This window comes from Rhopalosiphum padi, chromosome 1, assembly GCF_020882245.1.
Source record: "Rhopalosiphum padi isolate XX-2018 chromosome 1, ASM2088224v1, whole genome shotgun sequence".
Classification (NCBI taxonomy): Eukaryota; Metazoa; Arthropoda; class Insecta; order Hemiptera; family Aphididae; genus Rhopalosiphum; species Rhopalosiphum padi.
The window spans coordinates 5046256-5073343 of record NC_083597.1 but is presented as its reverse complement, the minus strand read 5'-3'; the positions used below and the strand labels follow the sequence as shown (position 1 = coordinate 5073343).

General features: G+C 29.7%; 1 protein-coding gene across 1 annotated transcript in view; it reads left to right on the top strand.

The window, feature by feature from the left end:
• Positions 1 to 27088, top strand: part of LOC132917844 (protein slit) — a 121198-nt gene that overhangs the window by 42335 nt on the left and 51775 nt on the right. The window contains exons 2-3 of the mRNA XM_060978793.1: positions 19105 to 19176; positions 21695 to 21766. Of these exons, the coding sequence (XP_060834776.1) occupies positions 19105 to 19176; positions 21695 to 21766 (144 nt within the window). The remainder of the gene's footprint in view (positions 1 to 19104; positions 19177 to 21694; positions 21767 to 27088) is intronic.

The following is a 27088-nucleotide window of genomic DNA, read 5'->3' as shown; positions in this document are numbered from 1 at the left end:
TCAGATCGTACATTATTTTTATAGCCACTTGGAGTTGCATATTAAAAATACTCGACAAACTATATTAGAAAATAACAGGATAATTCGTCATTAATTACATATCATAATACATATTTAAAACGAGACACATTTCGAAATTAAATTTTTTGGGTAAAAGTCAATTGAGTAAAAAAAAATCTAAAAGAGGAAAGGTTTTTTTCTTTATTTTTTATTTTTGTCGAAAAGCTATTGTTTTTGCCAGACACATAGACACGTCATATTTTTTCTATGAATTATTTGAATGTAATAAAACACTCGTGATTTTTTACTACTAGAAAGTGTAAGATTCAAATTTTACGCCAAGACCCGTCTGTTGGCGAGCCAAAGACGAAGAAAAATACCGCATAAATTTCGTTCATCCGTGCGGAAAGTCTGCTCTTGTATTATGAGAGGGGGAAAAGAAAAATACTATTCGGATCGTTAAATGTACTGGACTAAAAAGTTTTTGCCCGAAGCGCGTATATACTACACAACGAGATATTATGTAAATTATTCAGACATTTTTCAAAAAAGTTGAATGTTGTCATGTCTGTGGGAAAATATATCGTGTCCAAATACCAAACGGTGTTTTATCTTTCACCTCCGCTTGTTTTCCGGTGTCTTTTTATATACTTCTACAGTAGTTACTTGCTAAAATACTGATGCAGATCGGGTAGCGTGAAGAAAACTATACGGTGATTTCCACATCAACGTTTTCCCTTAATGATCACCATCAGTCGTGTATAGTGCCCAAGTATTAAACTCACCCACTGTATGATAAAGAAATATATACGACTACAATATAAGACCATTTACCAAGTATACTCACCCTCTTTTTCGTCTTCAGTAATGCTGCAGTTATTCTAAAACTGATTTTTGGAATTTATTTCTGTAAATAATAGTTTATAGACTATAATTTCAGATTCTTGAATTATTTTTAAACTTCTTATGGAGTATCTCCTATGGAGATATAAGATTCTATTTTTAAATTATAATCCTCCTCTTATATCATAAAACTATTAACGGAAATTTGTCTGTAAATGTAGGAATATCATAATTAAAATTCGAACTATATTAATTTTTTTAGTTATTTAATTTTGTGTACAAAAATTCTATGATAATGAATTAGGAAGATACGGAGGCTATAATGGGTTTTTTTTTTAATATTTTAGACATTAATGTTAATCGATCAATATTTATAATTCGTAAGAATTGTCCAAATGTATTATATTAAACATTACATTTATTTTATATTTGTATGAGACAATAAGGACTATTATCCTTAATATAAACATTTTAATAACTGAGAAACTGTTCGTTTAAATTTTGATTTAATACAAAAGAATATCCTCTAAAATTTAGAGACTAAATAATTAGGACTCTTCTTATGTACTTAATACAACTTCAATAATTTGAAAATATAGTCTTTAAGTATATTTAAAATGTCATAAATCAGAATTTGATTATACATTCATCATCAATGAAAATAATGGGTGTTAGCATGGTTGATGAATAACTCTATACATTATAGATGTATTAAATTTCACACAGTGGCGTATCTTGTGCTCAACCGGAAGGCTATTTCTTTTATTTTTCTATACAGCTTGGATACGAAGGGCTTCATCAGTCACCATCCATGCCCCACATCGACCGACTTCTTGAATTATATTTACTTTATTTTTTCAAATTCAACAACTGTATTATTATAGATACAAATATACAATATTATAAAGGCATAAAAAGAACCAAGGACCAACGGCGGAGGTAATCCACCCCTCGAATATATGCCACTGGTTTCGTGGTAATATACACTAGAACGTGTTATACAAATAAAAAAAAAAAAAATGTAAATCGACCGGTGTTTACTGGAAAAGAGAACGCTGAGTATCGATTTTCGTACGTATATCGGTACCGTTGTAATCGAACCGTCAACCTGAGATCGTTAAATATTCAATTTCGGCAAAACAATGTGTGAATATATTTGTGTGTGTGTGTGTGTGTGTGTGTGTGTGTGTGTGTGTGTGTGTGTGTGTGTGTATTTTATCGCAAGAACCGTTTAACCGAACATTTACGATGGTATTTGTTTCAAAAACAATTTCCACGCTTACATTTTAGGAGGACTTGGCTAATAATGGCCATGTGATTTACATTGCCTACCACCTCTGCATAATCGTCCCATCTATAAATAATATCGAGACATACGCGTGTCACAACTAACCGGAGAGCTGATTAGAATGGCGTTCGGTCAGTAAATCAACTATTTCCCATCACGTCTTCTGATCATATATGAGTCCGCAACGTGCCATGTACGGGTTTCATCTGTCAGTGTTTTTTTTTCGTATTCCAGACTACAGTCTGCAAGACAATAAATTGTGAAACAAAACGCAACAGGGTGTTTGAAATACATAGGCGCGTTAGGTACCTTCTAATAATATAATATTTCTCTGCGTTTCGGCCAAGTCGCTAAAATAATTTACACAAACTTCTACGTTTAATTATTGTAATTTTAAATTCCTGAACTCTAAGCCATGCAGTGTGCTTACAGAGTTTAATTGAGTCAGTTGCAAAACACAGTGTTAAACATAAAACACAATACAAGAACTTATACTAAATACTAATTATTATTGAGTGGTAGGAATGCGCACATTAATGCCGAACAAAATTGCGTTTTCCTATATTTCTGTAATTGCAATTAGCTCGATCACTTTGAACTCAAATTTAAGTGTTTCTTATAACATCGAGAATCTGTAAATTGTTTTTCGCTATTGAAAAAAAACCGTTTGATACTCGTCGTACGTTCAATAGCACTTTATACAGTCACTGTCAAATAATTGAATTAACGCGTTGTCGTAGTCGCTCTGCGCCACTCCTGTTCGTCGCCGCCGTCGTCGTCGGCGTATTCTATATAACCATTATATATATATTTATATTATTGTACAAGTCCGGTATTGATATTGGAATAAAAATGTTATTATAATATTATTATTATTATTGTGTACTATTCAAACGGTCCACAGTCGTTTCTGAAAACCTTTCCCATGTATCGCCATCGGACCACGTGCCCGTCGCAGACCTTAAGCCCCGATTTATGATCGCGACAACAATGCGCGCACGTCACAGCAATACGTTTTTGATATTATTCGTTTCATTATTATAATCATATATCCCGTGTAATTGACCGTAACGGACGTCGAAATGGTAGTCCGCTAATGGGTTACACGCGCGCGCGCACATCCATAGGGCGGGCCACGCTCCGTAATCCGTGGCAAATCGAACGATTTGTACCTCTGAAAAACCGGATTCTCTTTTTCTACACGCACTGTCAAACCGGATTTATTGGCCTTTAATATATTACAAAGATTGATGTATGCTCGCTGACCGTAATAATATTATAATACTTCCCATCTACGCGTGGTATATCGTATTATGATGTATTTTATCAATTAGCATTATTATGATTTTATTTTTTTTTTACTTATAACGCATATTTTGTTATTATATCACCGAGTCCGGTACGTTGTTAAACAGATATTTTACAAGCTTTATCGCCGGTCGACGGTTTTCATTTCAATATTTAAACATTTTAAACGACTACATTATACAAGATATTTTACATTGTCAGGCTAAATTAATCACTCTGATAGTACCAGCTGTACAATACGTAGGTACATGTCTGGTTATTTCTTATTTTAATACGAAAACTAAAATATATTTTCATTGTTTTTCGTATTCGAAGTATAATAATGGGTTATTTCGAAATACGGGAAAGCGTATGGAAAAACTATGTGGTCTTAGATCGTGAAGAAAAGTCACAATAATATGTGTGCAATCATCGACATGGTAGTATTACGTAATAACAAATCGCGGGTTTTAAATCCCAGACAGAATTTACGTTCGGTGAAAAAAAAACAAATCACTCGATTTGTCCACCCACACGCGCATGCACATGTTATAATATTCACTTGGGGCATTTATAACAGACAAAAACAACTGAACGATTGTGGGACAATGCCGATGTTTTTAACACCCTGTTCAAACACGGTTGTCAATGCCCTCCACATTGTACCTTTTATCGAGTTGACAATTACCCGTCAGCTGCCACGGCCCTTTTATTGTATTCCGGGTGTGCCACCCTCTCTCACCTAAGAACAATGCGATCGTGAAAACAATTGGCGCCGTTATTTTATCGATATATGCCCACTAATAATCGGTGGCTGACGGGCTCAACGAGAATGGGAAACGGTTTGTATGGTGTGTTTATATATATATATAATATATATACACTTAAGACAGTATAGTTATCGATAGTATATTCTACTCCACCTCTTATCCCATTTCTTTAACGTGATAAATTCGTTCTCCTATACGTGTGTAACGTGTGTGTGTGTGCGAACGAAAGAATTCTCCAAGATTCACTCCGTGTTTTTTGTTCCGGACCATTTAACATTTCTTATTTCTTATTCTTTTTTTTTTTCATCTTCACTTTGGTTGGCCCAACAACGATTATCTTCGCGGTACATTTAAACTTCGGATATACTTAACGCGTTCTCCAAAATTCTTTGCTTGCCTTGTTTTTTTCGAAATTGAGCGAAAATATCTCACTCGGTTTACCTCACCAGCGCAGTATTATTACCGGATGGATTTAGAGTATAAACTTTCCGATATGAGTGAATTTCAGTCGGATATCCGTGTCTCGGCAGATGTCACCGGCAACAGATCGACGTATAGGTCCGTGGCAGTCAGCAGCAGTGCAGAAACGGCATTGACAATTGATACGGAAAATTTCACTGCAGATGTGACACGGAAACGCAAACACAACTTTCACATTGGACTTTCAAATGAGGAACTTCCACTCTTCACAACCGAAGAGGTGTCGATCTGTTATATATACCTACTCGTAGATATATAAACGTATATACACACCAAGCGATATTTTCCACCCCTTTACTTTACAAATATTATGGATATGGCCTTAGTGTAAAATGCCAAGTATGCTAGTTACACATAAATTAATTTTACCCCATTTGATTGAAAACAGTTTTTCTATTTTTCACTTGATTATATTTAATTGCGTATTTTTGTTATTTATCCAATCAATTTTCAATCGTTGTTACTATAAATTATTTTCTGCTGAACAAATCATTAAAATGTACAGTAATATTTTAAATGTTTTATCGAAAAAATACATTTAATAACTGAGAAATTATAGCATTTAAAATTCTGTTGTTATGACTTAATTTGTTGTTAAATTTCAATCACAAGTTAAATTTGATTACACGTAATATTCAATTTTTGATCAATTAGTATACGTGTAATTTCCGTACCATTATTACAGTATATTAATGTTTACTATCAAAAAAATAAAAAAAATAGGAACTTTAATTCAGCAAAATTAATAAATTGTATTTTCTGTCAACATAATTATTTAGATTAATTGATTTAAATATTATGACAATAATAGTAATAGAAGCAATAATAATAATAAATTATGATTCAGGATAATTACTATATATTTCACTATTTTAAAAATATGCTCACTTAATACCTACTGTTATTTTAAATAATGAAAAATCTATAATTTCCTGGTTGGTGACGACTGATATATTATGGGTATTATGTACCTAAACACAGAAAAATTGGTGTACTACGAACATTTGTGAATGTGGATTACTGTAGAATGTAGATGATTAAATCGATTAAATTGGTTTGAGATCGCAATAGGCATTACTAAATCTAAGTGAAAAACAGAATTGAATGTGTTTGATGTAAATGTAAAAAAAAAAAATTTATATTTTAATATATTCTAACAGTTTAACTACAACGGTTTGAACACCAGGAACACATTTTGAGTATCAGCAAATTACCCTATTCTATTATCCCCTTTGTTACGTTTCAAATAATTATACCACTCAGGTCCCATAAGGACGAGTGAAAGTACCGTTTATAATTTCTTTTAAGATAAAAAAAAATGTTTTAGCTAAATAAACGAGTTCTTCATTGTAAAGTTGGCCTTTAAACAGCTAATGACTCGTGACCTTTAAAAGAAAAAAAATGCTAACATATCACATTAAACTTCTTTAGATAAGTAAAAAATAAATATTTATTACATAGTCTGTCTTGGTGTTTATTTTAGCTTTTATGACCTAAGTATTACCACTTTTATAAAGTTTAACCTGGGATATACTGCTGTTGTTAGTGTTAAGACTATGATGGCAGCCATTTTATTTGTTTGACAAACAGTAATTGAGTTCAAAATAAACAATTAAAATCGTATAAACAACTTTGTTAATAAAACTGTTGTATACAGTTTATGATTCCAACATTCTTTTTTCGTTAAAATCCAAACAACAAACATCATATTACATGAAAAATAATAAAATAATTGTTAACATTCATAATATGACGTATAGTAAATAGACGATAATTCTTATATAGCAGAATAAACATATACAGTTGAAAGTTGAAATAATGATCAATAATTCAGTATAATAAATGTTTGCGCACGTTTAAAAACGATAAGTTATTCTTAGTTAACATTTAAAATTTTAAACAATATCGCCTTATACTAGTTATACAATAATTATAGTATCATATTAAAAATATAATATTTAAATTACAATAATTAATTTGTGTACAAAAATATATAAAGTATAGCTACCTAATAATAAGTTTTGTCTATTAATATTTTTTTGAAAAATTAATCAAACAAAAAAAGTACATTTATTATTTACTTTTTATTTAATACAAAGGAAAATAGATTAGAAAATAGCATTTTAATAGACGAAAATAAAATATAATTATTTACCGGATGTGTGAAATGTGACAAAAACTTTTCGTGAGCATCAGTATTATGAATACTGTAAATGCAAATGCATATTGGTGTTTCAGTAGGTAGAGGTAGGTACTCGTAATGACCGTTTTCGGTGTTCGGTCGCGTCAGTGTCGCCGGGTGACATGTGTTCAGGTCAGGTGGCGGTTTGCATAAATTCACAGCTATGTGTGACAGGTTGACGCGCCCGTTCCAACCGCACGAAATAATCCTTTTAATTATGGCCCGTGCAATTTATGTTTTTACCTTTTTTTTTTATCAGTCTACAGCTTGGACACAAATGATTATACTAAAAATAAAAAAAGGCTTTTCCAGTGAATACGAAATAATAATAAAATATAAAGAAGGGAACATATTATTATTACTAATGTTTTTACCACCCTATGGGTTTTGAAACTCGTTGGTTTTGATTGTATTGTTTTTAATTACATTTTATCGTATTCAACTATATTTTAAGACTTAAACAAAACTCTGGTAGCTATAAAATAATAAATTATTTTCTCTAAAGTTGTATAGTTGTGCTTACAGTTTTGTTATAAAATTACTGTAATTTATTTACAAATATATAAATCGTAAATTCGCATAAATTATTGTACCTAAATTGTTATATTATTTGATTATGTTATTATAAATTATTTATATTCAAACATTATTTATCGATAAATAGTATTTATGAATTAATGTTTTAACATTTATTAGTAAGCTATAATATAAGTACTATATTTTTTATTATATTATTATAACAGTAGCTAGGGATTTTGAAATGTTCTTTTCATATACAAAAACTAGTAGTGTAATTTTAATATAACGCGACTTTTACATTATTTTAGTTTCATATAATAAATGTATATTCAAACAAAGATTAATTATCCACAAATATTCAATGGATTATTATTGAAGTCATAACCAATATTAATTTATACGATATCTTACATCTTTGTTTGAAATCATTTCAACGCTTTTTTTTATTTTGACTAGGTTGTCATAAAAGATTATTAAAATACTTGAAAACAAATAATGGCACACTATTTGCCAAAAATATATCAATAAAGAAACTGTTAAAATTGTATCACCAACTATATGAACGTGACTAGTGTCGCAACCCTCTTCGAAAAGTACGAATTCAATAAATGTCCACTTAAATTCGTCACAAAACTAGTCAGAAATCCGGGTCATAGTGATTGTGTTGAACGATTTAGTGGGTGCTTGTTAAAAGTAAGTAATTGGAGACCATGCGTCCATCGAGGAAGGGTAGTGACAACGCCGTCCGGCCGAAAAATGGCCCCTAAAGTTCGCTTGTCAGAATACCCACGCTGCTGGTGGTTGGCAGGTCGTTACGAACACGTCAACAGGGGCTGAATGACGAACTTTCTTCCTAAACGATGTAAATTATGTAAACCTGGGATCTATAGTTCTGTCACGTTCGCCAGACATCATCCAACTGGTTTTTATTATTATTATGAATGTAAATGACTTCAACCCAGACATAAGGAATGTTCCAGATAAAAACAATGGTGTCCTAATTTACATTTTAGTGTTTTTGAGACATGGCATCTTGTTCTTACAATCCATTTTATACCGACTAATCAAACACAGAGTAACGTCGGTAGAATATTGTGAAAATCAACACATTTTTTAATATTGTTTCATTTCCGTTGTAATAGTTAGTACGACAGTCATAAATAATTTTTCATTGACTTGTTAACTGGTTCCGAGAGGATAACGTGTTATCGGATTATTGAATGTATAAGTAAATATGTATTGCTTTTCGGCCCACTAAAGAAAGAGAAGCCAATAGTTGTGGGCAGAACTGACAGTATTTTTTAATGAATATTCGAAGTTACCGGTTTCCTAAAAACAACTGTAATTTGTTAAGCAAAGATACAAGATAACGACATTATTATTTCAGGATACTGTTGTCGTTTTCTATTTATATTGGAAACATAATTTATGAACACTATATTGTATCAGTGAAAATATTTCAAGTATTATATAGAACTTTATTGATATGGTACAAATAACACTTTACCTGCTGAAAAACTGTAGTTAAAAATTAGATCAAGTATAACCATTACTTGCAATCAAATATAATTTATCTTCAAAATCTGAAGAAACTCATGTCTCGACATACACAAATATTATAGATTATAAATATTATATGTATTTTTTTTATCATTATTATCATATTACCAGTTATACTACTCAGTAAATTTTTAAAATCCGTGTATAAATAGAACGCATTAAATATTTAACTTCAATAAAATACTATTTAAATAATACATTTCTTATACTGGCTTATACTAAAGTAAATCAATAGTGTTATAAACTTATAAAGATCGAATTTAATTAATAAACTATTTTGTTGTGTTATTTATAATGCCAAATTATAAAAGTTAACGGGAAATTTCTCTCAAAACAATATAATATAATATTTAACAATGGATATTAATAACAATTGAAATAAAAAGGAAAATATTTCATCGAAATTGAAGTGTTGAAAATATTATTATCTCACTTGTTCAGTATTAAATAAATATAACGACTTAGAATTGACCGATCAAAGCGGAAATTCGTAAAGTAAAAAGGGAAGTAAAACAAGTATTTTTTTCCCATCAAGAAACACGAATTTCTTACGTTTCTCTGTTGTACGTAGAAGAACACAACCCTACAGTACGCCTTTGATGTCAAGTTCGAATCCCATTTCCGTTCGATTCCTTTGGAAGAAGCAATTCCGGCTGGGGGAAAGCTCTTCCGGCCCGTATCTTTTGTATATACACCGTTAGTATTGTGTTTTGTATACTTATACCCGTGCTACGTATGTTTTATTGCATTGCTATAAACCAGTCTGCTCTCTATAATATAACTCCAAAGAACTAAGCGTATTCATTGGAAATAATCATTGCGAATCACCGATACACGCATTTTCCACATACATACATTTGTGTTTTAGGGTGGGAAAAAAAACTTGATACAAATTTTAACGTAATTTTAAACAAAAAATATTCATAATAATCGTATTCATTGAGGGCGATTTTAATAAATTTAATATCAACGTGATTCTATATTATATAATATCCATAAGATATAGTTTAAAAATATCGTTGATTTGAAAACCTTATAATTTGTCATGATTCATATGCAATTTACAATTATATATTTTACAGTAGGTACCTACGATTATAATTTATAATAATATCAGTTTTTCATGTTCATCACTTACTTTTTTGCAATACGAGTTACGATGGTTAAGAAGTAAAATTAGATTCAGCAATGTTAATTTTGTTTATATACGAATAACTAATAGACTTATAATAATATGTGGGGGACGGGGTGGCCGAGCGGTCTAATTCGTCGGCTGCGGAGCAGCCGGATCCGGTTCGATCCTCGGCCACTGGGCGGCATTTTTCTCCGGGCAAGTCACGGTGTCCGGAGAACAAGTGCTGCCATCCCCCCCACCCCGGGGCATGGCAGAAACCTACGGGTGCCCCATTAAAAATTCTGCCAATCAGGCGTCCGAACCTAGGCCTTCGGGCTTACTCCCGAACATACGCCATACGAAAAAAAAAAAAAAAAATAATAATATGTACCTTCCAACTCTTATATTATTTAATTTAAAATAACAAAAGTTCTCTGAAAAATAAAGACAAAACAATTATATTAGCAAGTTACTTGCAAATCTACTTTATTTTTTTATATAAACAAATGTGACGGACCGAGAAAAGTTTTTGACAGTTGTTAAATGTAAGATAAATAATAATTTATTGTTTCTGTACACAAATGAAATGTAAGTTCCGATAATAAAATAAATTGTCATTTTATACGAGTTTTTGTAAATGATTAATTTTTGTTTTCAATTTAATTTATGACGTCCATTGGATTTATCTTGAAATTATTAACTTAGATAAAGTTAATAAATTCAAAGTTATTGTGCTGTATTATAATATTACCGTCGTCTAACGCTTCATTGTAGCACGCTACAACAGTATTGTTAGTAAAATTTATGATAAATATACATACGCGTCTTGATGATAATCTGAATTACTTTGATTTCAAATGACGTGAAAATCTTGTAGCGGTAATTTTTTAATGCATTAATTCGTTAAACAACATAAAAATCCACGGCTCGAAAAAATATTCCGATTCATGCATAGAACAATATAATAATATAATTTCCATTTCGGTGTTTGCAATTGTATAGTTTTTTTTCTTTACACTTCTGGCACTGGACTAATTGAGTTTCGTGAACTTAAAAGGAAAGAAAATCTCATTTTCCAGGCCACAAGTCCCAGAGTCTCAGCATTAATGAGAATACGCAAATTACTGTGTGCGAATCGTCTCCTTATTAACTTCCTAGTAGTGGTGGGTAGCTCACCGGTACCCCGTCCCACGCACTATACAAGAAGAAAACAATAATATAATGTCTCGGATGTACGCACGCGTGCAATACTTGTATGTATATGTGTGTATGTCTGTGTCTGTGTGTCTGTGTGTCTGTGTGTATGAGCGTTTATTAAGGGTTCCGTTTACTGGAAGGCTAGCTAAATTTTGCCGAGGAAACAAACACAAAAGCACCATTTCCTTTTGCGCCATCCGAGTAAAACAAATTACGTAACAAAAACCAACGGTCTGACGGCGGTGGTGGCGGCGGGGAATGTGAAATACAAACCCTTAATGTTGTTTTAAGGGTAGACGCTGAGGCTCGTTATCTTACAAGGTAAATCACTTCGGCGGCGCACGCCAAAAACAATAAAAGATCCCGACCGAACGGAGGGAAGTCGCCAAAAGGAAGCGGCGAAGGCCTCGGTATGTGTAATCGGTTTTAACTGTATGAATGAAAGCTCTGCGCGCTGTGGCTCGTCTCCGCAATACAATTATCGCCGGCTATTGATTTGTTCGAAAGGTTTATCTTAATATTTGTGTGGCGCACTTGACGATTAAGGATTACGCCGTGTGCACTATATTATAGTCTATAGACGGTTTATTTTGAACGCATTGAATGTTGTGCGTATATGATTCGCGCAATTAATACGACTGTAACATAATTTACATCAAACAAATCGCGGTATTATGTTTTTAAACGCGACATACATAAATAAATATATAATATTTTCGTTTTGTATAAATTATTATAATATCATAATAATTCGAAAACCAATATGCACTGCAATATTTGCGTTTCGGCATAATATTATGCCACAATAATTATAATCAAATCCTAAATAATCTACTAATTTACTTGATATTTTCCAGTAAATTCGTTTGTATATTATGTGAACTTCCAGTAATAATAATAAATCATGTTGGTGATTGGTCACTTTAAATGTATATCGATCGGTGTACATTAAACGCTATAGGAATTGTTAATTAAGTCCTAACCATATACGCGTGAGTCCGGTCAATTGTCTGAAATCGTGCCTTTATTGTTCCTATAGAACATTGTAAATTATGATTAATATTTGATAAGTCAATCACTATAACATACCATATAGGTACACGTGTGTATACATTTATTTTGAAATTTAATCAGAACAAACTAATATTAGAATATACAGAACTGATAATAATAATAATAATAATAATTATTATTATTAAAAAATATTTCGGACCGTTTATCCAAATGCTAATCATAATAAACTGAATATATTTATCCTCATAATGTTTAGTGGGCGACTTGGCATGGATCCAGTCAAATCTTTTTTTTTTGGTCTAATCTTTTCAATGATAATAAAAAAAAACATTTTTCTTTCTAAGAACTGTACTTATATCAAGAACTTATAATTTTTTAATTGATAAAGACAACATAATGACACAAGATGACCCCACAAAAAACTAAATAATTTTAGTCTAAAAATATAAAATGTTATTCTATTTTAGTATTTCTTTTACGATCTAGAAACATTAAATTATTATCGATGAATGAGATTGGGAGTTATTATCAATCGAGTTCATCTATTAAAAACGTCGGTCCATTTGCAACTTGTGTATTGCCGAAAACTATTTAAAACTTTAAAGCATTTCAAACGTTACATTTGGAGTATTACCAAATTTCAACGAAACTTTATGTATAATAATATATGCGATGTGCTTTATTCTATAACGAAAACAACGATTAAGTACCGACAGATAACTTTAATAAATATTAGTATGCTTCAAACAGATGATAAAATTGAATTGTTTTTTTTTTATTATTATTAATAATTTATCACAACAGACGGCGAAACAAAGTTAGTTAAACAGCAGTTGTATACTAATTGTTCACGTAACCCCATCATATAATAATTGATATTTATTTTTGTAATTGTTTATAATAGAAGATATTTATTATTATTTTTTTTTATCACACGTGTTTATTGATTGTATATAGTTTTACCGTTTTACGCAGTACTTTTTTCGTTTTTATTTATTATGATCGACATTAAATATAATTTTCCAAACCCTCGTATATGGTATTAGTTTATATTCTCAAATTACTTCCCCCTAATTCTTTTAAGCGTAAATGCATAGTACTCTTAAACAGTCTGTGTATTTTTGTTAAACTTTTGTGATTGAAAATGCATTTATTTGTTTTTATTTTCAATATCCAAAACAATCAAATCACAATTAATCTGAAATTGAACACAATTTTGTTATTAAATTATAATAGTTTACATTCTGTAAATAGACGGTACTTGAAAGAACGCTTTAATTGGAATCGTTCAAGCATTTTTTTACTCGTAAATAATTATTATAAATGTTATACTTACTAATTGCACATCAAAATACAATATTTATATACGTATATATAATTTGTACATTACGTTTATATGCATTTTAAAACCAGCTGATTTAAAACGGTGAAGCTAATAATTAACCTGTACAATAATATAACTATACATTATAGTTATAACTACTTCATTATTTTAATACAAATGTATATAAATATTTTTTTTTTATTAAATCACCATATACGTGTTGATTTTAAGTGAACATCTAAACGCATTTAACCAGCAAAGCTTATTATTATATTTCTGTAAAGTGTTGATGGCGTGATATTTTGGTGGTTTATTGAAAATCTCACAAACTCGATTTTAAAACGACTTGAGAGCCTCCGCCATACAATAATAATATGATCTATAAATCTCCGGCATTTTGCTATAAAGGGTTATCGGGAAACATTGTCTCGTTTTTAAACACCCCGCCAAGACCGAATGTAAAATTCCACGGAAAACTTTTACATGATCCACGAAAGGGCTAAATGCTAATGGAAATGGAGACCGGCTGCGCGTTCGTTTATTAATTGGCCCTTTCCGCGCTCAGCCGATGACACAAACTTTTGGTGCGCATATATAATATACGATATAATATTATATACGTACACGGAAACACGCAGACATTATAATATCGCCGTCTCCGAAATATTATTACATAAATTCAAACGCGCGCCGTTGCGGCAGAAGCGGCGGCGGGCCAGCGGTGAACATCTGTCCGGGCACGCGCGGGACCCTTTTTTGACTGGCAACTATTTTTGACAGCACGCTAACAAGCCTCTTCCTTTGTCGGCTACCGTTTCCCTGCACCTTTCCACACGGCAAAATAATCGACGGAAATTTAATTATCCGGCAGCCCTAATTTCCAAAACATTTTTCGATCGCCCCTACCCACCTCGCCACCCCCTCGTATGGCTAACCCCATACACTGCTGCATGATGTGTACACAAAAGCCTTTCGGCGAGTATACCGCACATACCCCTGTTTCAAACGATTATATATATAATATATATATATATATATATATATGCATACCGGGTCATAACATTATGATCACGACACCCCAAGTATGTGTTTTCATATTGCTTTTAAACGACTTGTCCTACAATGATTACAATCCACCAAATCGATTCGAATAAAACAATAATAAAACCATAAAAACAGACAGAGGAATTAAAATTATTATTATTATTAATTATTATATTGTTATTATAATATATTATGTTGACATTTTTTTCTCCTGTATACGTCAATTATGTTGTTCGCGATAGAAGATAACTGTATCTTTACCTATGTATTATAATAAATAACACATATTATTATAACATATTGTTCTATTAATTTACATAGTACATTTTCAACATAACACTAAAAGTTGTATTATTTTATTTTCAAAATGTATATCCATTGTAAGTCACATAATTTATATTAATTTAAAGTTTTTGCGATAAAACTAAAAATTAGATTTAACTGAGTGCAAAACTTAGTTTAGCAGAATTACATTTTCCGTTAATTAATCAACATTTATTATTTGGACTTGGGTTTTTCTTTTTACTAAAAATTAGAACGTTCATTAATATCGTAGTATTATTATAGCTTACTATACTTAAAAAACATTTCATTCAATTTAATAAACCAAGACCGTCTAAATAACTTAGCTCGGAAATTCTAAATCTTTTCACTAAGATTCCAGTATATACTGAGACAATTATATTTGTAATCTCCACTGCAGCACAATGAATGGGCGACAATTTGAATTTGTCCTTGCTAAGGAACGCCTAATTACCGTATTTGACAGACGATAATTTAAACAATTGTCTTCTCTCTGACATTCCGTAGGAGGGGTGTGTATATATGTAATATTATACACAGATACCTCGAAAAGTTAAGTCTCTTGTCACTGAAGATTTATAAGCCGACTGACCGTAGACGGCGGCTATCGTCGTCCAACACTAGTGGCTTGACAGTGAATATTTTATTATTTCCCAATTTATCTATAGTTATCCGTTTAAAATTAATCATGACCAGTCAGTTGGGTTTTTATTTTATCTTGACAATTGATTGTAGCATGTATTTTATTTTGTTGACTTCCATTAATATGCGGTTTTCTTACAAGTATCGAACGACCCCGATAGGCATCCGGGGTATAACATTTGTGATCCTTAACTAAACTAAAGTCTGCGTGTTCTTGAAACACCCTAAAATGATGTATTACATCATGTCCGATTGATAAACGACACCCTGTGTGTGGTTATACTTGGAAAATATCTCAAGTGACATGGAGTCACTCGATCGAAAAATGTATTCAATCAACATCGAATAATATTTAAATGTAATTATAAATCTCTAACACGTTCAAGACCATTACACTATTTCATTTAAATTGTTTTAAAATATTCTAAAGCTATTTCAATTCAAATATTCTTGCGTGATATAATAAAAATTATTATTTTTTCCCTATTTTAGTTTTGTCTTTTAAAATTGTATTACATTAAAATATATGCATATAGTTACCTAGAATATTAGCAAGTGCTTTATCATTATGAAAAAAAAAGGAAATAAAAATAAAACTTTATTTTCAATTTCAATTTGGTCATTTCTTAATACCTTTCCAAAAAAAAAAAATTATAATAATATTACACAAATATTCTACAAGTTATAAAGAAATAAATTATTTTCCAAGTAAATGTAATTTAAACCTCTATTGTACCTATATACATATTTATATTATCCACGTAGATTGGACTTGTCAGAATTGTTCTATCTTCATTGTTTTAGTTTACAGAAGAGCTCCAATCGTTACTGTAGTTTGCAAAATATTAATGACGGTTGTTCAGTTTTTATAATAATTAATTTAATAAACTCATTAGTTATTAATAAAATTGTTTATACGAGGAACGGGATTAATACAACTATGATTAAATTGTACGTATACATAAAATTTGGTTTAAATCAATAATAAATTGACAAGTGATCAATTGATTTATTTTCTCAACTTTTCACACTACCTGAATGTGTGTTTGGTAAAAATGCCTACTCGTATTATTAGAAGTCAGTATTGGTGCTGACGGTTTTCTTTATGTTTCGCAATTTTTTTGTACGTCGAAAACAGACAAATCGATTGGTAATTCTTTTCGTTTAACCGACGGACAAGAGCGGAAACAATATACAGCACTATATTGTTCGTCGCAGACTTGAGACTAACAAATTACCCTTTCTTTGTTTTTTTATTTCCTCCGTGTATAACGTACGTGGTATTTGTATTTTTTTCAAACTTAGCTTTCAAAAAAAAAAAAGACATCGTTTCCTAAATGCAATTACATTGCCTTTTCGAGTGTAACCGACCACACTAAGGTGTTTAAACAATATAGTTCAAATATTAACATATGATTTACAATGACTGTTTTATAAAATAAATGAGCAAAATACTCGATATTTATATAAGGAACAAATTAATTTAGTTTTTGAATGAATTTTTAAGTATAGATTTCTAATTGTGTCTTTAACCACTACTAATAATACTAACAATGCATTTCGTCTAACCGCATATAATTTATCATTTTAATATTAATACAATTTCTTTTTTACTTGTTCGCTAATCGCAATTGTTAAACCATTTTAATATAATTTAGATTTTAACCAAGAAAAAATAAATATATGTTTAGCAATTATGTTCGTTCTACAAACGAATAAATGTTACCAAACGTTTACCTATAACAAAATCTTGATCATTTTTGTCTTATTTAAATTGCGCTTTGAAACATTTGTGCCGTAATATCATTTATTTGGTTTAAATATAGTCAACTGTTCTATACCACGAATATCTGTATGTGCTAAAATTATATTGGTACGATTTAACATTTTTTTTTACAATATTTGTTTGAAGTTATTCATTGATGTACATTTTCATGTAAGGTGTATTGTAATTTTAATTTACGCAAGGTGAAAATATAAGAGTTCCTTACATTATACAGTTAACTGAATTCGTGATAAATATGTTTTATTTAAGTGAAATATATTATAGCTAACCGAGTTGGAATAATGTATTATTTAAAAGAAATCTCTCAGTAAAAAATTAATTTAAAAATAGTAGTTAAATTTCTTTCAGATAATGCATAAATATTTTCAACACTAAATCCATTTGTATTCATATATTGTTAAAAACGTTTTAGTATAAAAGAGTAATATAATTTTATATTACACCCAAGCATATATATATATATTTTTTTTTTTTTGAAAATACAGTCGAGTATCTACCTAGATTTTAATATTTTATAATTTTTAAGCCGATAAGTTTTCCACTTGGCCATTTTCAAAATCATGTTTAGTTATAATACGGCAGCCTTATATAAATGGTAGAACGGACATGAATAAAAAAAAAATGATTTACGATAAAGAGTATATGAAATGGTATATTTTACATGCATTTTACCGTTGGATAGCTCTCGTCAAACGGTAACTATTCGAGTGGAAACCCAGCAAACAAGTTAAGCCGCTTTGTTGGAGCACTTTTTGTCGAAGAGATTACAATCGTCGAAGAAGAAGCAAGGTAGTCGTTGTCGACATTTCGTGCTCGTTTCTGTGTTCAATAAAGAACCCAAATCAAGCCTATATGTATCGTTTAATGGGAGTCGGAACAAAAAAATATAAAAATCGATTTCCATGCTCACGCTACCGGGAAAATGCATTTTTGTTTCCGGCTTTTGCGTGTGTCGCATACACGCCGATCACAATATTATATTATCGACCACGAACGTTTAAACCATATTTTTATGGTGATTCGAACGGTTTTAGTAAACTGCATATTATTGCAGGTCCGCGGTGTGTGCGTATGCGCGCGCGGAATGCGCCGATAGTGCACTGATTTTATCTCAGGACACGGGTCTCGCCATCTCAGCGGGATTCGTGTTTTAACGCGTAAAATTAATAACGTTTACAACCGATCCCGCGGTTTTTATCGCAGTCAGTCCCGTTGTAATGATTTCGTTTTTCGGCGTTCCACCGTCCGTCTCTGATTTATGGACGATAAACGCGTCGAATTTTATTATGGTCACATTGTATGGCACCGCCGCCGCAGACTTTGTGTACATAACAATATTATACAATGTAATATTATATTATATTATGACCTAATGTCGACTGTAATCATAATGACTGCGGTTCTGGAGGGATCTAAGCATTTCGCTTGTCAGTTGTCACCCGTTTTACAGACTCGAAAATTATGGCGTCGCATATTAAGTTCTGACGATTACAGTGTTGTATGACGTGTAAAAAGTACGAATTAATTAGTCTGTTAAAATACGTTATAGCAATGCGTATACGATTTTCACACTCCAACAACTATATAATATATATATCATATACTTTCTAAAACATTTTAATAGTTTGTATGTAAGCGTAATGGATATTATACTTCAATGTTCATTGTGAATAATGGGACCGGTGAAGTTTCCTTATTGTTAGTTTAATTTTAAATAATAAACTAATAAATGTATTTATTTTTATTTACAGAGACCTGCAAGGAAACAACATTACGGTCATATCGTCTACCGACTTTGCCAACCTGACTAATTTACGAGTCTTGTAAGTACTTTTGTTTTTACCTTGTGTTTATATAAATATGTATCTTTAAAAGTCAACTTGATTTATGTTTTTTTTTTGTTCCCCTCTTACGTCCAGTTTGTTGGTTTTGTCTGGCGACCTGTGAAAATTTAATAGAGCTCCCACTGTGTATGTAGTGGGTCGAGTACCTATATAAATATAGGATGGTTTTCCGGGACTTTTTAAATATATTATATGCTTTATGTTTCGAACGGACAGGGGATAAAAAAAAGCGAGTGAATAAAAATAAAAATTGTTTTTAAAATCATAACTTAAAGTGATTTTTGGCAGTGACTTAGTATTTGAACAACTTGAAATTATTCATCGATATTTGTAGCGTAAAAGGATAAAAAAAACAAACAGTAGAAATGAAGAAATAAACTCGGTTTCTCATTATTCGTGTTAATAAGGACGGAAACTTATTTTTTCCACTCCCACGAACTTCGCCCTTAGACTTTTATTATTTATTCTAAGTATAAAAATATACACCGTTGCAAGTGCGCCGCGTAGCATCTTGTAAACATTATCTACTGGTTGCTCGGTATGTACCTATCTTGTTAAAAATATAAAAATCCAATTTTACAACTCCTTTTTTAATATCTAATTGTGGTACACTCTGTATTATTGTAAGACTGCAATTAAATTGTTAGCAGTCTCGTCCAATCTTTAAAAATAATGTTTACTCAAATTTTCAAATTAAAAAATGCAATATTAAGGGCGTGCAGATATTTAAAAAATAGTCAATAAAGGCACACGTGTATACTGTGTATTTATAGTACCTTATACATAACTTTTATATTGTATGAAACTATGAAAGGATCAGTGGAAAAAATCTTACATATAATAAGTACAAAAATAGACGTTTTAAGGTAAATGTTCTAATGAAAAAAAGCAATATTATATTAGTGTATAAAAAAATAATTTTAGATGACTCAATTCCTCAAATTCAAAGGATATGTTATAACTATTTGTTTATGTAGCTAGATAGATGACAATTTATATGAATTTTTATTATGCCTCTATATATATATTATAATGAAATAAGGAGTAATAAATGTGTTGACGAATTTATTTATTAACAACAATATTATATTTCTAAGCTTTTTCTAAAAAATATAATTTCATAAAACGTATTTATTTAAAAAAAATTTGGGGTTTGTCTGATCCTTCCCCCAACTTCATCTTTTGAATACGTTTATGTGTATATCGATATATATATTGTGTGAAGATTTATATTGAATTTCATTGTACAATTATCAGATCAAAATAAAAAAGATTTTACGATAAGATAATCTCGCTTGGTTAATGGGCCCCATCAGTCACCAAACGGATCCTTTCACTTCATACCTATATTTTTGTTATTATTATTATCCCTAATTTTTATACAATTATCTAATTGTACGTAAAATATAATATCAAGTTCCGTATAAATATAGCATATGTGTGTCATTTTATTTTTAGCACAGCTTGATATACAACAAAACATTCCCTCCGTGGCTTTTTCACCCTAGACAATTCACATAATACTGAACGATTCAATCTCACCCCCCGTGGGATTAAATGGATTACATTTTCGAATTTTTTTTCATTAAATTTTAAATTTAACACCGTTTTTGTTCATGCAAAGTAGACGAATATTTTCGATTTAAATAACTACCAAGTGACTCACCCCGGTCAATGTATAATGCAACCTAATTATTTTATATATTATTATTTTATTCCGATACTTCTACGTAATCTATTTATTAATATTAAAACTGATAATCATAAAAAAAATATCCATGGTAAATAGGTAATTTTGAAGTATTAATACCCATTCAGTTGCAAAATATCCAACACATCATAATCAGTGATAAAAAAAAGTATACACGAGAAAGGCAAATAACCGATTCTAAATTCATAAATGTATTATCTATTATACAGTTATCAGTTATGCATCTATATGACTGATTAATAAAGTGTTAAATTTATTTATGATTGAAAAATAAAAATTGTATTAATTACGCGCAGGTCTAATTAATTTGATTGGGTACGATAATAACTGCACTGCTACTCCAGTGTCGTTCGTTTCATTTCTTTTAAATTATATCATACCTCTAAAAGAGATGCTGTAATAACGTGTACAAAGTATCTTTTGAACCATCGAAACTTATATTGTTGTGTATTCGAGGCGTGTTTTTATCTCGAAAATAAGGGTGTAAGTTTTTGAACTGCAAGTCGGACAAAAAGTAATTTTAATAAATGGCAATATTTCTTCGATACTGCTGTCAAACAGCAAGTTGAGAATCATTCTTTCATGCAGTGGGATTTGTAACCAATTAAATTCGTTTTCTATATATTGTTTACTTTAGTCTTAAAAACGCAATCAAATCATTCGTATTTTTTCTTCCTAGATATATATATATATATATATAATATATATGCACCCCTCAAAAGACCCGTTTTATAAGAAACTTTATAATTGAAAAATGTTTCTCTTTAATTGTTTTTTTTTTTCAAGGCAATTGTCGGACAATCAAATTCATACGATTGAGAAAGGATCTTTCAAACATCTCGGTCGATTGGAACGATTGTAAGTATATTACTATCACTCGTAAATAGATATTTATTTTATACATTTATAGTTTTTCTTGTCATTAATCATGTCTGAAAATAACAATAATTTTTTCGAACACATTACACAATGGTCGTTAATTAAACAGAATGACCTATTACATAACATATATATATATATAAGTATATTGTTAAGAATATTAAAATAGTAAATGTATAAATTATATATTATTATAATTATAATTATTATTATTATAATGTCGTCAAGTTGAGTAAGACTGAAATTAAAATGTCAAAAGCTACCGCTCGTGTTAAATGTTTATGCATACGTAATCCAACGCACGACTAGAAATGTGTGGTAGACATCTCGACGTTTTGACAAATGAAGAACGTATAATAAAAAAAAAAAACACACATGCTTATATCGAGTCAACTACCCGTGCGGTTATAAAACATTAAAAATAATTTTCATAATATAGTGCTCGTTTATAGAGTTAGTATAGTTTAGATAAAATTTTGGCAACATTTCCATGACATAAAAAGTATATTGTTTGTACGTAAAATACATAGATGCGCTAATAAGCTTTAAAATACACGATATAATTCATTTCAAATTAACTATACACAAATTATAGTTTTATTATTATTATTATTGATGGGTCCGATAAAAACTGCAGTATACGTAGCACTATGGTATTGTGCGGGGGTTGTAAAAAATATACGTATAATATGTCTCGAGGAAAACACAATTGATTCCGTCACTGTTGTAGTGCACCGCTGTTGTTGTGGCGCCGATGTGTGGCTATCAGTGAGGTCGATCGATAATAAAAATAAAAATAATAAACCACCACAAAAATTGAAATGTGAATAAAAAATTATTCACTCGACCACGAACACCGGTCGCTGTCACGCGGTTAAAGGGAATACGATGTGTGTTGGAGGTTTACTGCAACAGCGTCTTCACTTTAGTCTACGTAATTGCGCTTGCTGCGGATCAACTGGTAATAATAGGAGGTAATAGATAAATATAGTATTCAAAATAAACCGTTTATAATGACACCAATTGTAATAACATACTGGGATTAATTATTTAAACTTAAATATTCTAGTAAACTGAGAATGTTAATTTGTATCGATCATTACAACATTTTTATACTAATTGTACGATGTAATGACGTTTATTTTTGGTGATTTAAACAAATAGAATACCTTTAATAATCACGTGATATACAGTCCATGTTATCGATGGTTTATAACAATAATGAATTTCAAAATAATGCAAAATATTAAACAACCCATATTTAATTATATAATGCTATATAATATGGCTAACAAAAATAAACGTGATAAAAGTAGAAACGAAAATATTATACAATTTTTATTTATAAAAAAAAAAACATGTCACGAACAAAATTGACAGATTTTTATTTATATTTAATATTAATACACCTTTTAATAATAGGTTTTCTACATAGTTAAAATGACATGTTTCGTGATTTAAATAACCTAATAATAAAAAGTATACTGTTTAGTGTTTTGCAATAATTTTTTTTCAAATTTCGGTTGTTATCACTATCAATTATTATGACGTATATTTCCTGGTCCCTTGAACATCATTATAAACGATTTCTGCTGTAATATTATATTATATCGACACCGCTGTCGCGAAGGGGTGCGGACGGATTTCAACAACTGCTGTGCAATTTGTCATGAATGGACCCCGTTGATTATTTACGTCGCAATTTCCGAGTCCTATTCACCGGCGGGATTCCCGGGATTTTCTGGTATCTAGCGACTATAAATGATATCACATATACACGGCCAGTATATAATATTATATCATCTACCCGGCAAGCCCTTATACTCGCTTATACCGCATACTAAAACCACCGACGGCTAATTAACTTATAATGCCACACGAATATAATATACGTATATTATCGTCCAAAATATACACATCAGTATTCCAAACAACGACGTGTGTATACAGTGCATGCAGGACAAACGTGCCCACAACAAGTACACACACAACACACAGTATACAGGGCGATTCACCGAGCATTCTCACCCCAAATTTTGTTCATTCAACTGTGAAATTCATCAAATTCTAATCTTTGGAATTTTTAGATATTTAAAGACCATATTTTCAAATTCTTATTTTTAGTTTTTTTTACTTAAAATATGTTCTATGACGATAAAACATTTTGTATTTCAAACGAGAACGGCTTTAGTTTATAAATAATTATATAAATGTATCTAATTTAGAATTCGAACTAATAGTTCCTCAGTTATTATAATGTTTGTACTAAGAACTATTATCTATGAAGTCTTTAAAAATGACTTTACAAAAATAAAAACTAAATTTAATATCAAATCTATGTAATAGGTATTTATTATATTTAGATTGTTTTTAAAAATTATAAATATTGATAGATTAATTAAAATTAATAAAATGTTCAAATTGCCATAGTCCCCATCAAGTAAACTCGCATTATCGTGAGACTTAGTATTATTATTATTATTAGTTCATAAACTATTGAATAACTAAAAAACTAGTAGTTCAAATTTTGATTTCGATACTCCAAAACTTTCAGAACAATTATCTGTTAAGTGATTTTAAGCTTAAAAGTTTATATCTCCTCGGGATACTTCTCCTTAACGAGTAAAATAATCTCAAGAATTTAAATATATGGTCTTAAACACTATAGTACATTTAAAATACCTAAAATAAGATTTTGAATAATTGTATTATTGAAAAATGAAAATGGGGTGTGCATGCTTGGTGAACCAATACACTGTTTACTTACATACTAACTATACTGCTGTCAATTTTTAAGTTTTTCATACGAAGTATATTTACCTATTATAGCTAGATACCGACTAACTAGCTAGTATAAGAACTATTATAAGTAGGAGTAGGATTTTAATGCAATTGTATCGTTTTTTTCTATTAATACTTTTAAACTGTTGTTAGTAATTTATACGAATCGTAATAGTTTCAAACTAATAATACAATTTTTTTTACGTATTTTAAAAAAATTTGACATTTATTGCATATTGAATTAAAATAAACTATGTACTGAACTAAATAATGAACAGTTTTCAAAAACTAAAAAATGTGTAAAATTATATTTTATGAGAAAATTTTAATAATATATTTTGTCGACTACCAACCTATTGTTGTTTGGTAAACTAATATCAATTATATCATTCTTAAACAGGAATTGAACTTTCTTGTTTTTAAAATGATTTGTTTTGCATAAAGTAACTTATTATTAAAATGTTTAATTTATTTGTATAGGTACATAATAAATTTAAAATGATCAAATATGCCATTTAATTGTGTGCAATTATTTTAATTACTTGTTTTTAAATTTTTTTTCGCACATTTGTTGCATATTTTGATTTTTTTTCTAAATGTACTTTCAAGCCCTCTAATTATAACACTAGGATTTCGAGGAAAAATATTTTAATTAAATTATTTTTTTATTTCTTAACTCAGACACTACTTACGAATTTTATTTAATTTAAAAAAAATATATTTTCATGGGAATTTTTATACATTCATATCGTATAGGTATGAATACTATTATAGTATGAGTATTTACAAGCGTGAGATATAAGACTAGTAAAGTGGCTAGGAATTCCGACGAATCACTCTGTATAGATACGTTAAACAATTTTAATATGTATATAGGTATTATGTGTACAAATATACATAATATATGTTATACGGCCCTTCGATTTCTGTAAACATTATTGCTACCACGTGGTAATGCGTTAAACATCAATGTGGTCCACGAATCTATGTATTCACTAAATCTAAAAATACGTTTAAAAATCTTAAATATTACTTTTTGATGTAAATACGTATATTTCTCTGGAATTAACATTTTTTTTTTTTGTAGATACAACAAAATATAATTATTAATTATATTTCCCGTTTATTAAACACAATTTGGCCGTTACCCATTTGTAATCACCAATCAAATGATAAGTTAAAACTTTTATATTAAATATTTATAGCCATTTTTCTTTATGTTTAAAAATTTAATATTTTTAACTAAATTTTTCATTCATTGTTTAAAATTCACGATCATATACACATGATATTATTATTTGAATGTTGCATTTTTGTTCACGATGAATCAAACCGACTTTCGTGATATTAAAAAGTAGGTACACTTGAAACCTACTATACAGCGGAACAATGGTCTGGGTTTTTTTGACTTATATCTTTTTTTACTCATTTGTTTATTGAAATAATCTTAGTTTAAATTAACTTAAAATTATTCAAGGTTAACAAATTGAACATTATAACCTATATTCAAGAATAATATCAACTGTAATCGAGTAAATATGTATAGTTAAATATTTTATATGTTTAAGTCAATAATAAAAATGTATTAATTATATAACTTATTTAAAGTTTTACCAACATCTTTGAGTTTTATCGATAAAATATAAACTTTAAATTGTTTTCAAAGCTATATCACGCATATTAGCATATTAGTAATGCAAATTCCTGAAAATAATTGTTTAACTTATACGAGGTTCTAGTATTGTATTATTAATTCATTTTATAAATAAAAAATAATTTATGTTCATTTTGATAATAATTTATAATATAGCCAACTAAATCACATTTAAATTAAATGTTTCGCTGGCATTTTAAGTGTAATAGTATTCTTCCAGACCGTTTGTTTATTACATTTCATGTGTCCACCACTTTATTTAGCATCTCTTAAAAAATATAAAGCTTCACAAAAATTGAAACCTATGCCAAAAAACTTTTAAAAACATTTCATACTAATAATGCCAAATGTATACTTTAATATATGAATGACGCTTAAACTCCCAATGTCACGTTTTTTTTTTTTGAAAATTTAAATATTTTTTGTTTAAGATTTTTAAAAAAATGAACTGAAACTAACAATTTGGCACCGCCTAGTAAAAAGGAAGTATTAATGCTCTGCTCTGGGAGCTAAAATTTATGGCCCAGTTTTTCAATTAACTTTTACACGGATATTGTTGTCAGAAGCAATCTTTTATCGTAAAAATACTGAGCAAAATACGACATCTGAGAGTACTTAAATGCTCTAATATTTTTTTAAACTTTTATTTAGTTCTATTTGTTATTAAATATATTTAAAAAATTATCAATTTGTAAAAATACTGTTAATCTGTTATATTAATATTAATAGACAAAAGTAAACGATACAAAAAAAATAGTTGAATCTTTTCATCAATTTTACTATATTAGACATACTAGTAAATAAAATACTAAATTATTATGATGAATAACATTTCATGATCAAATCGCACATAGTAATAATATGTC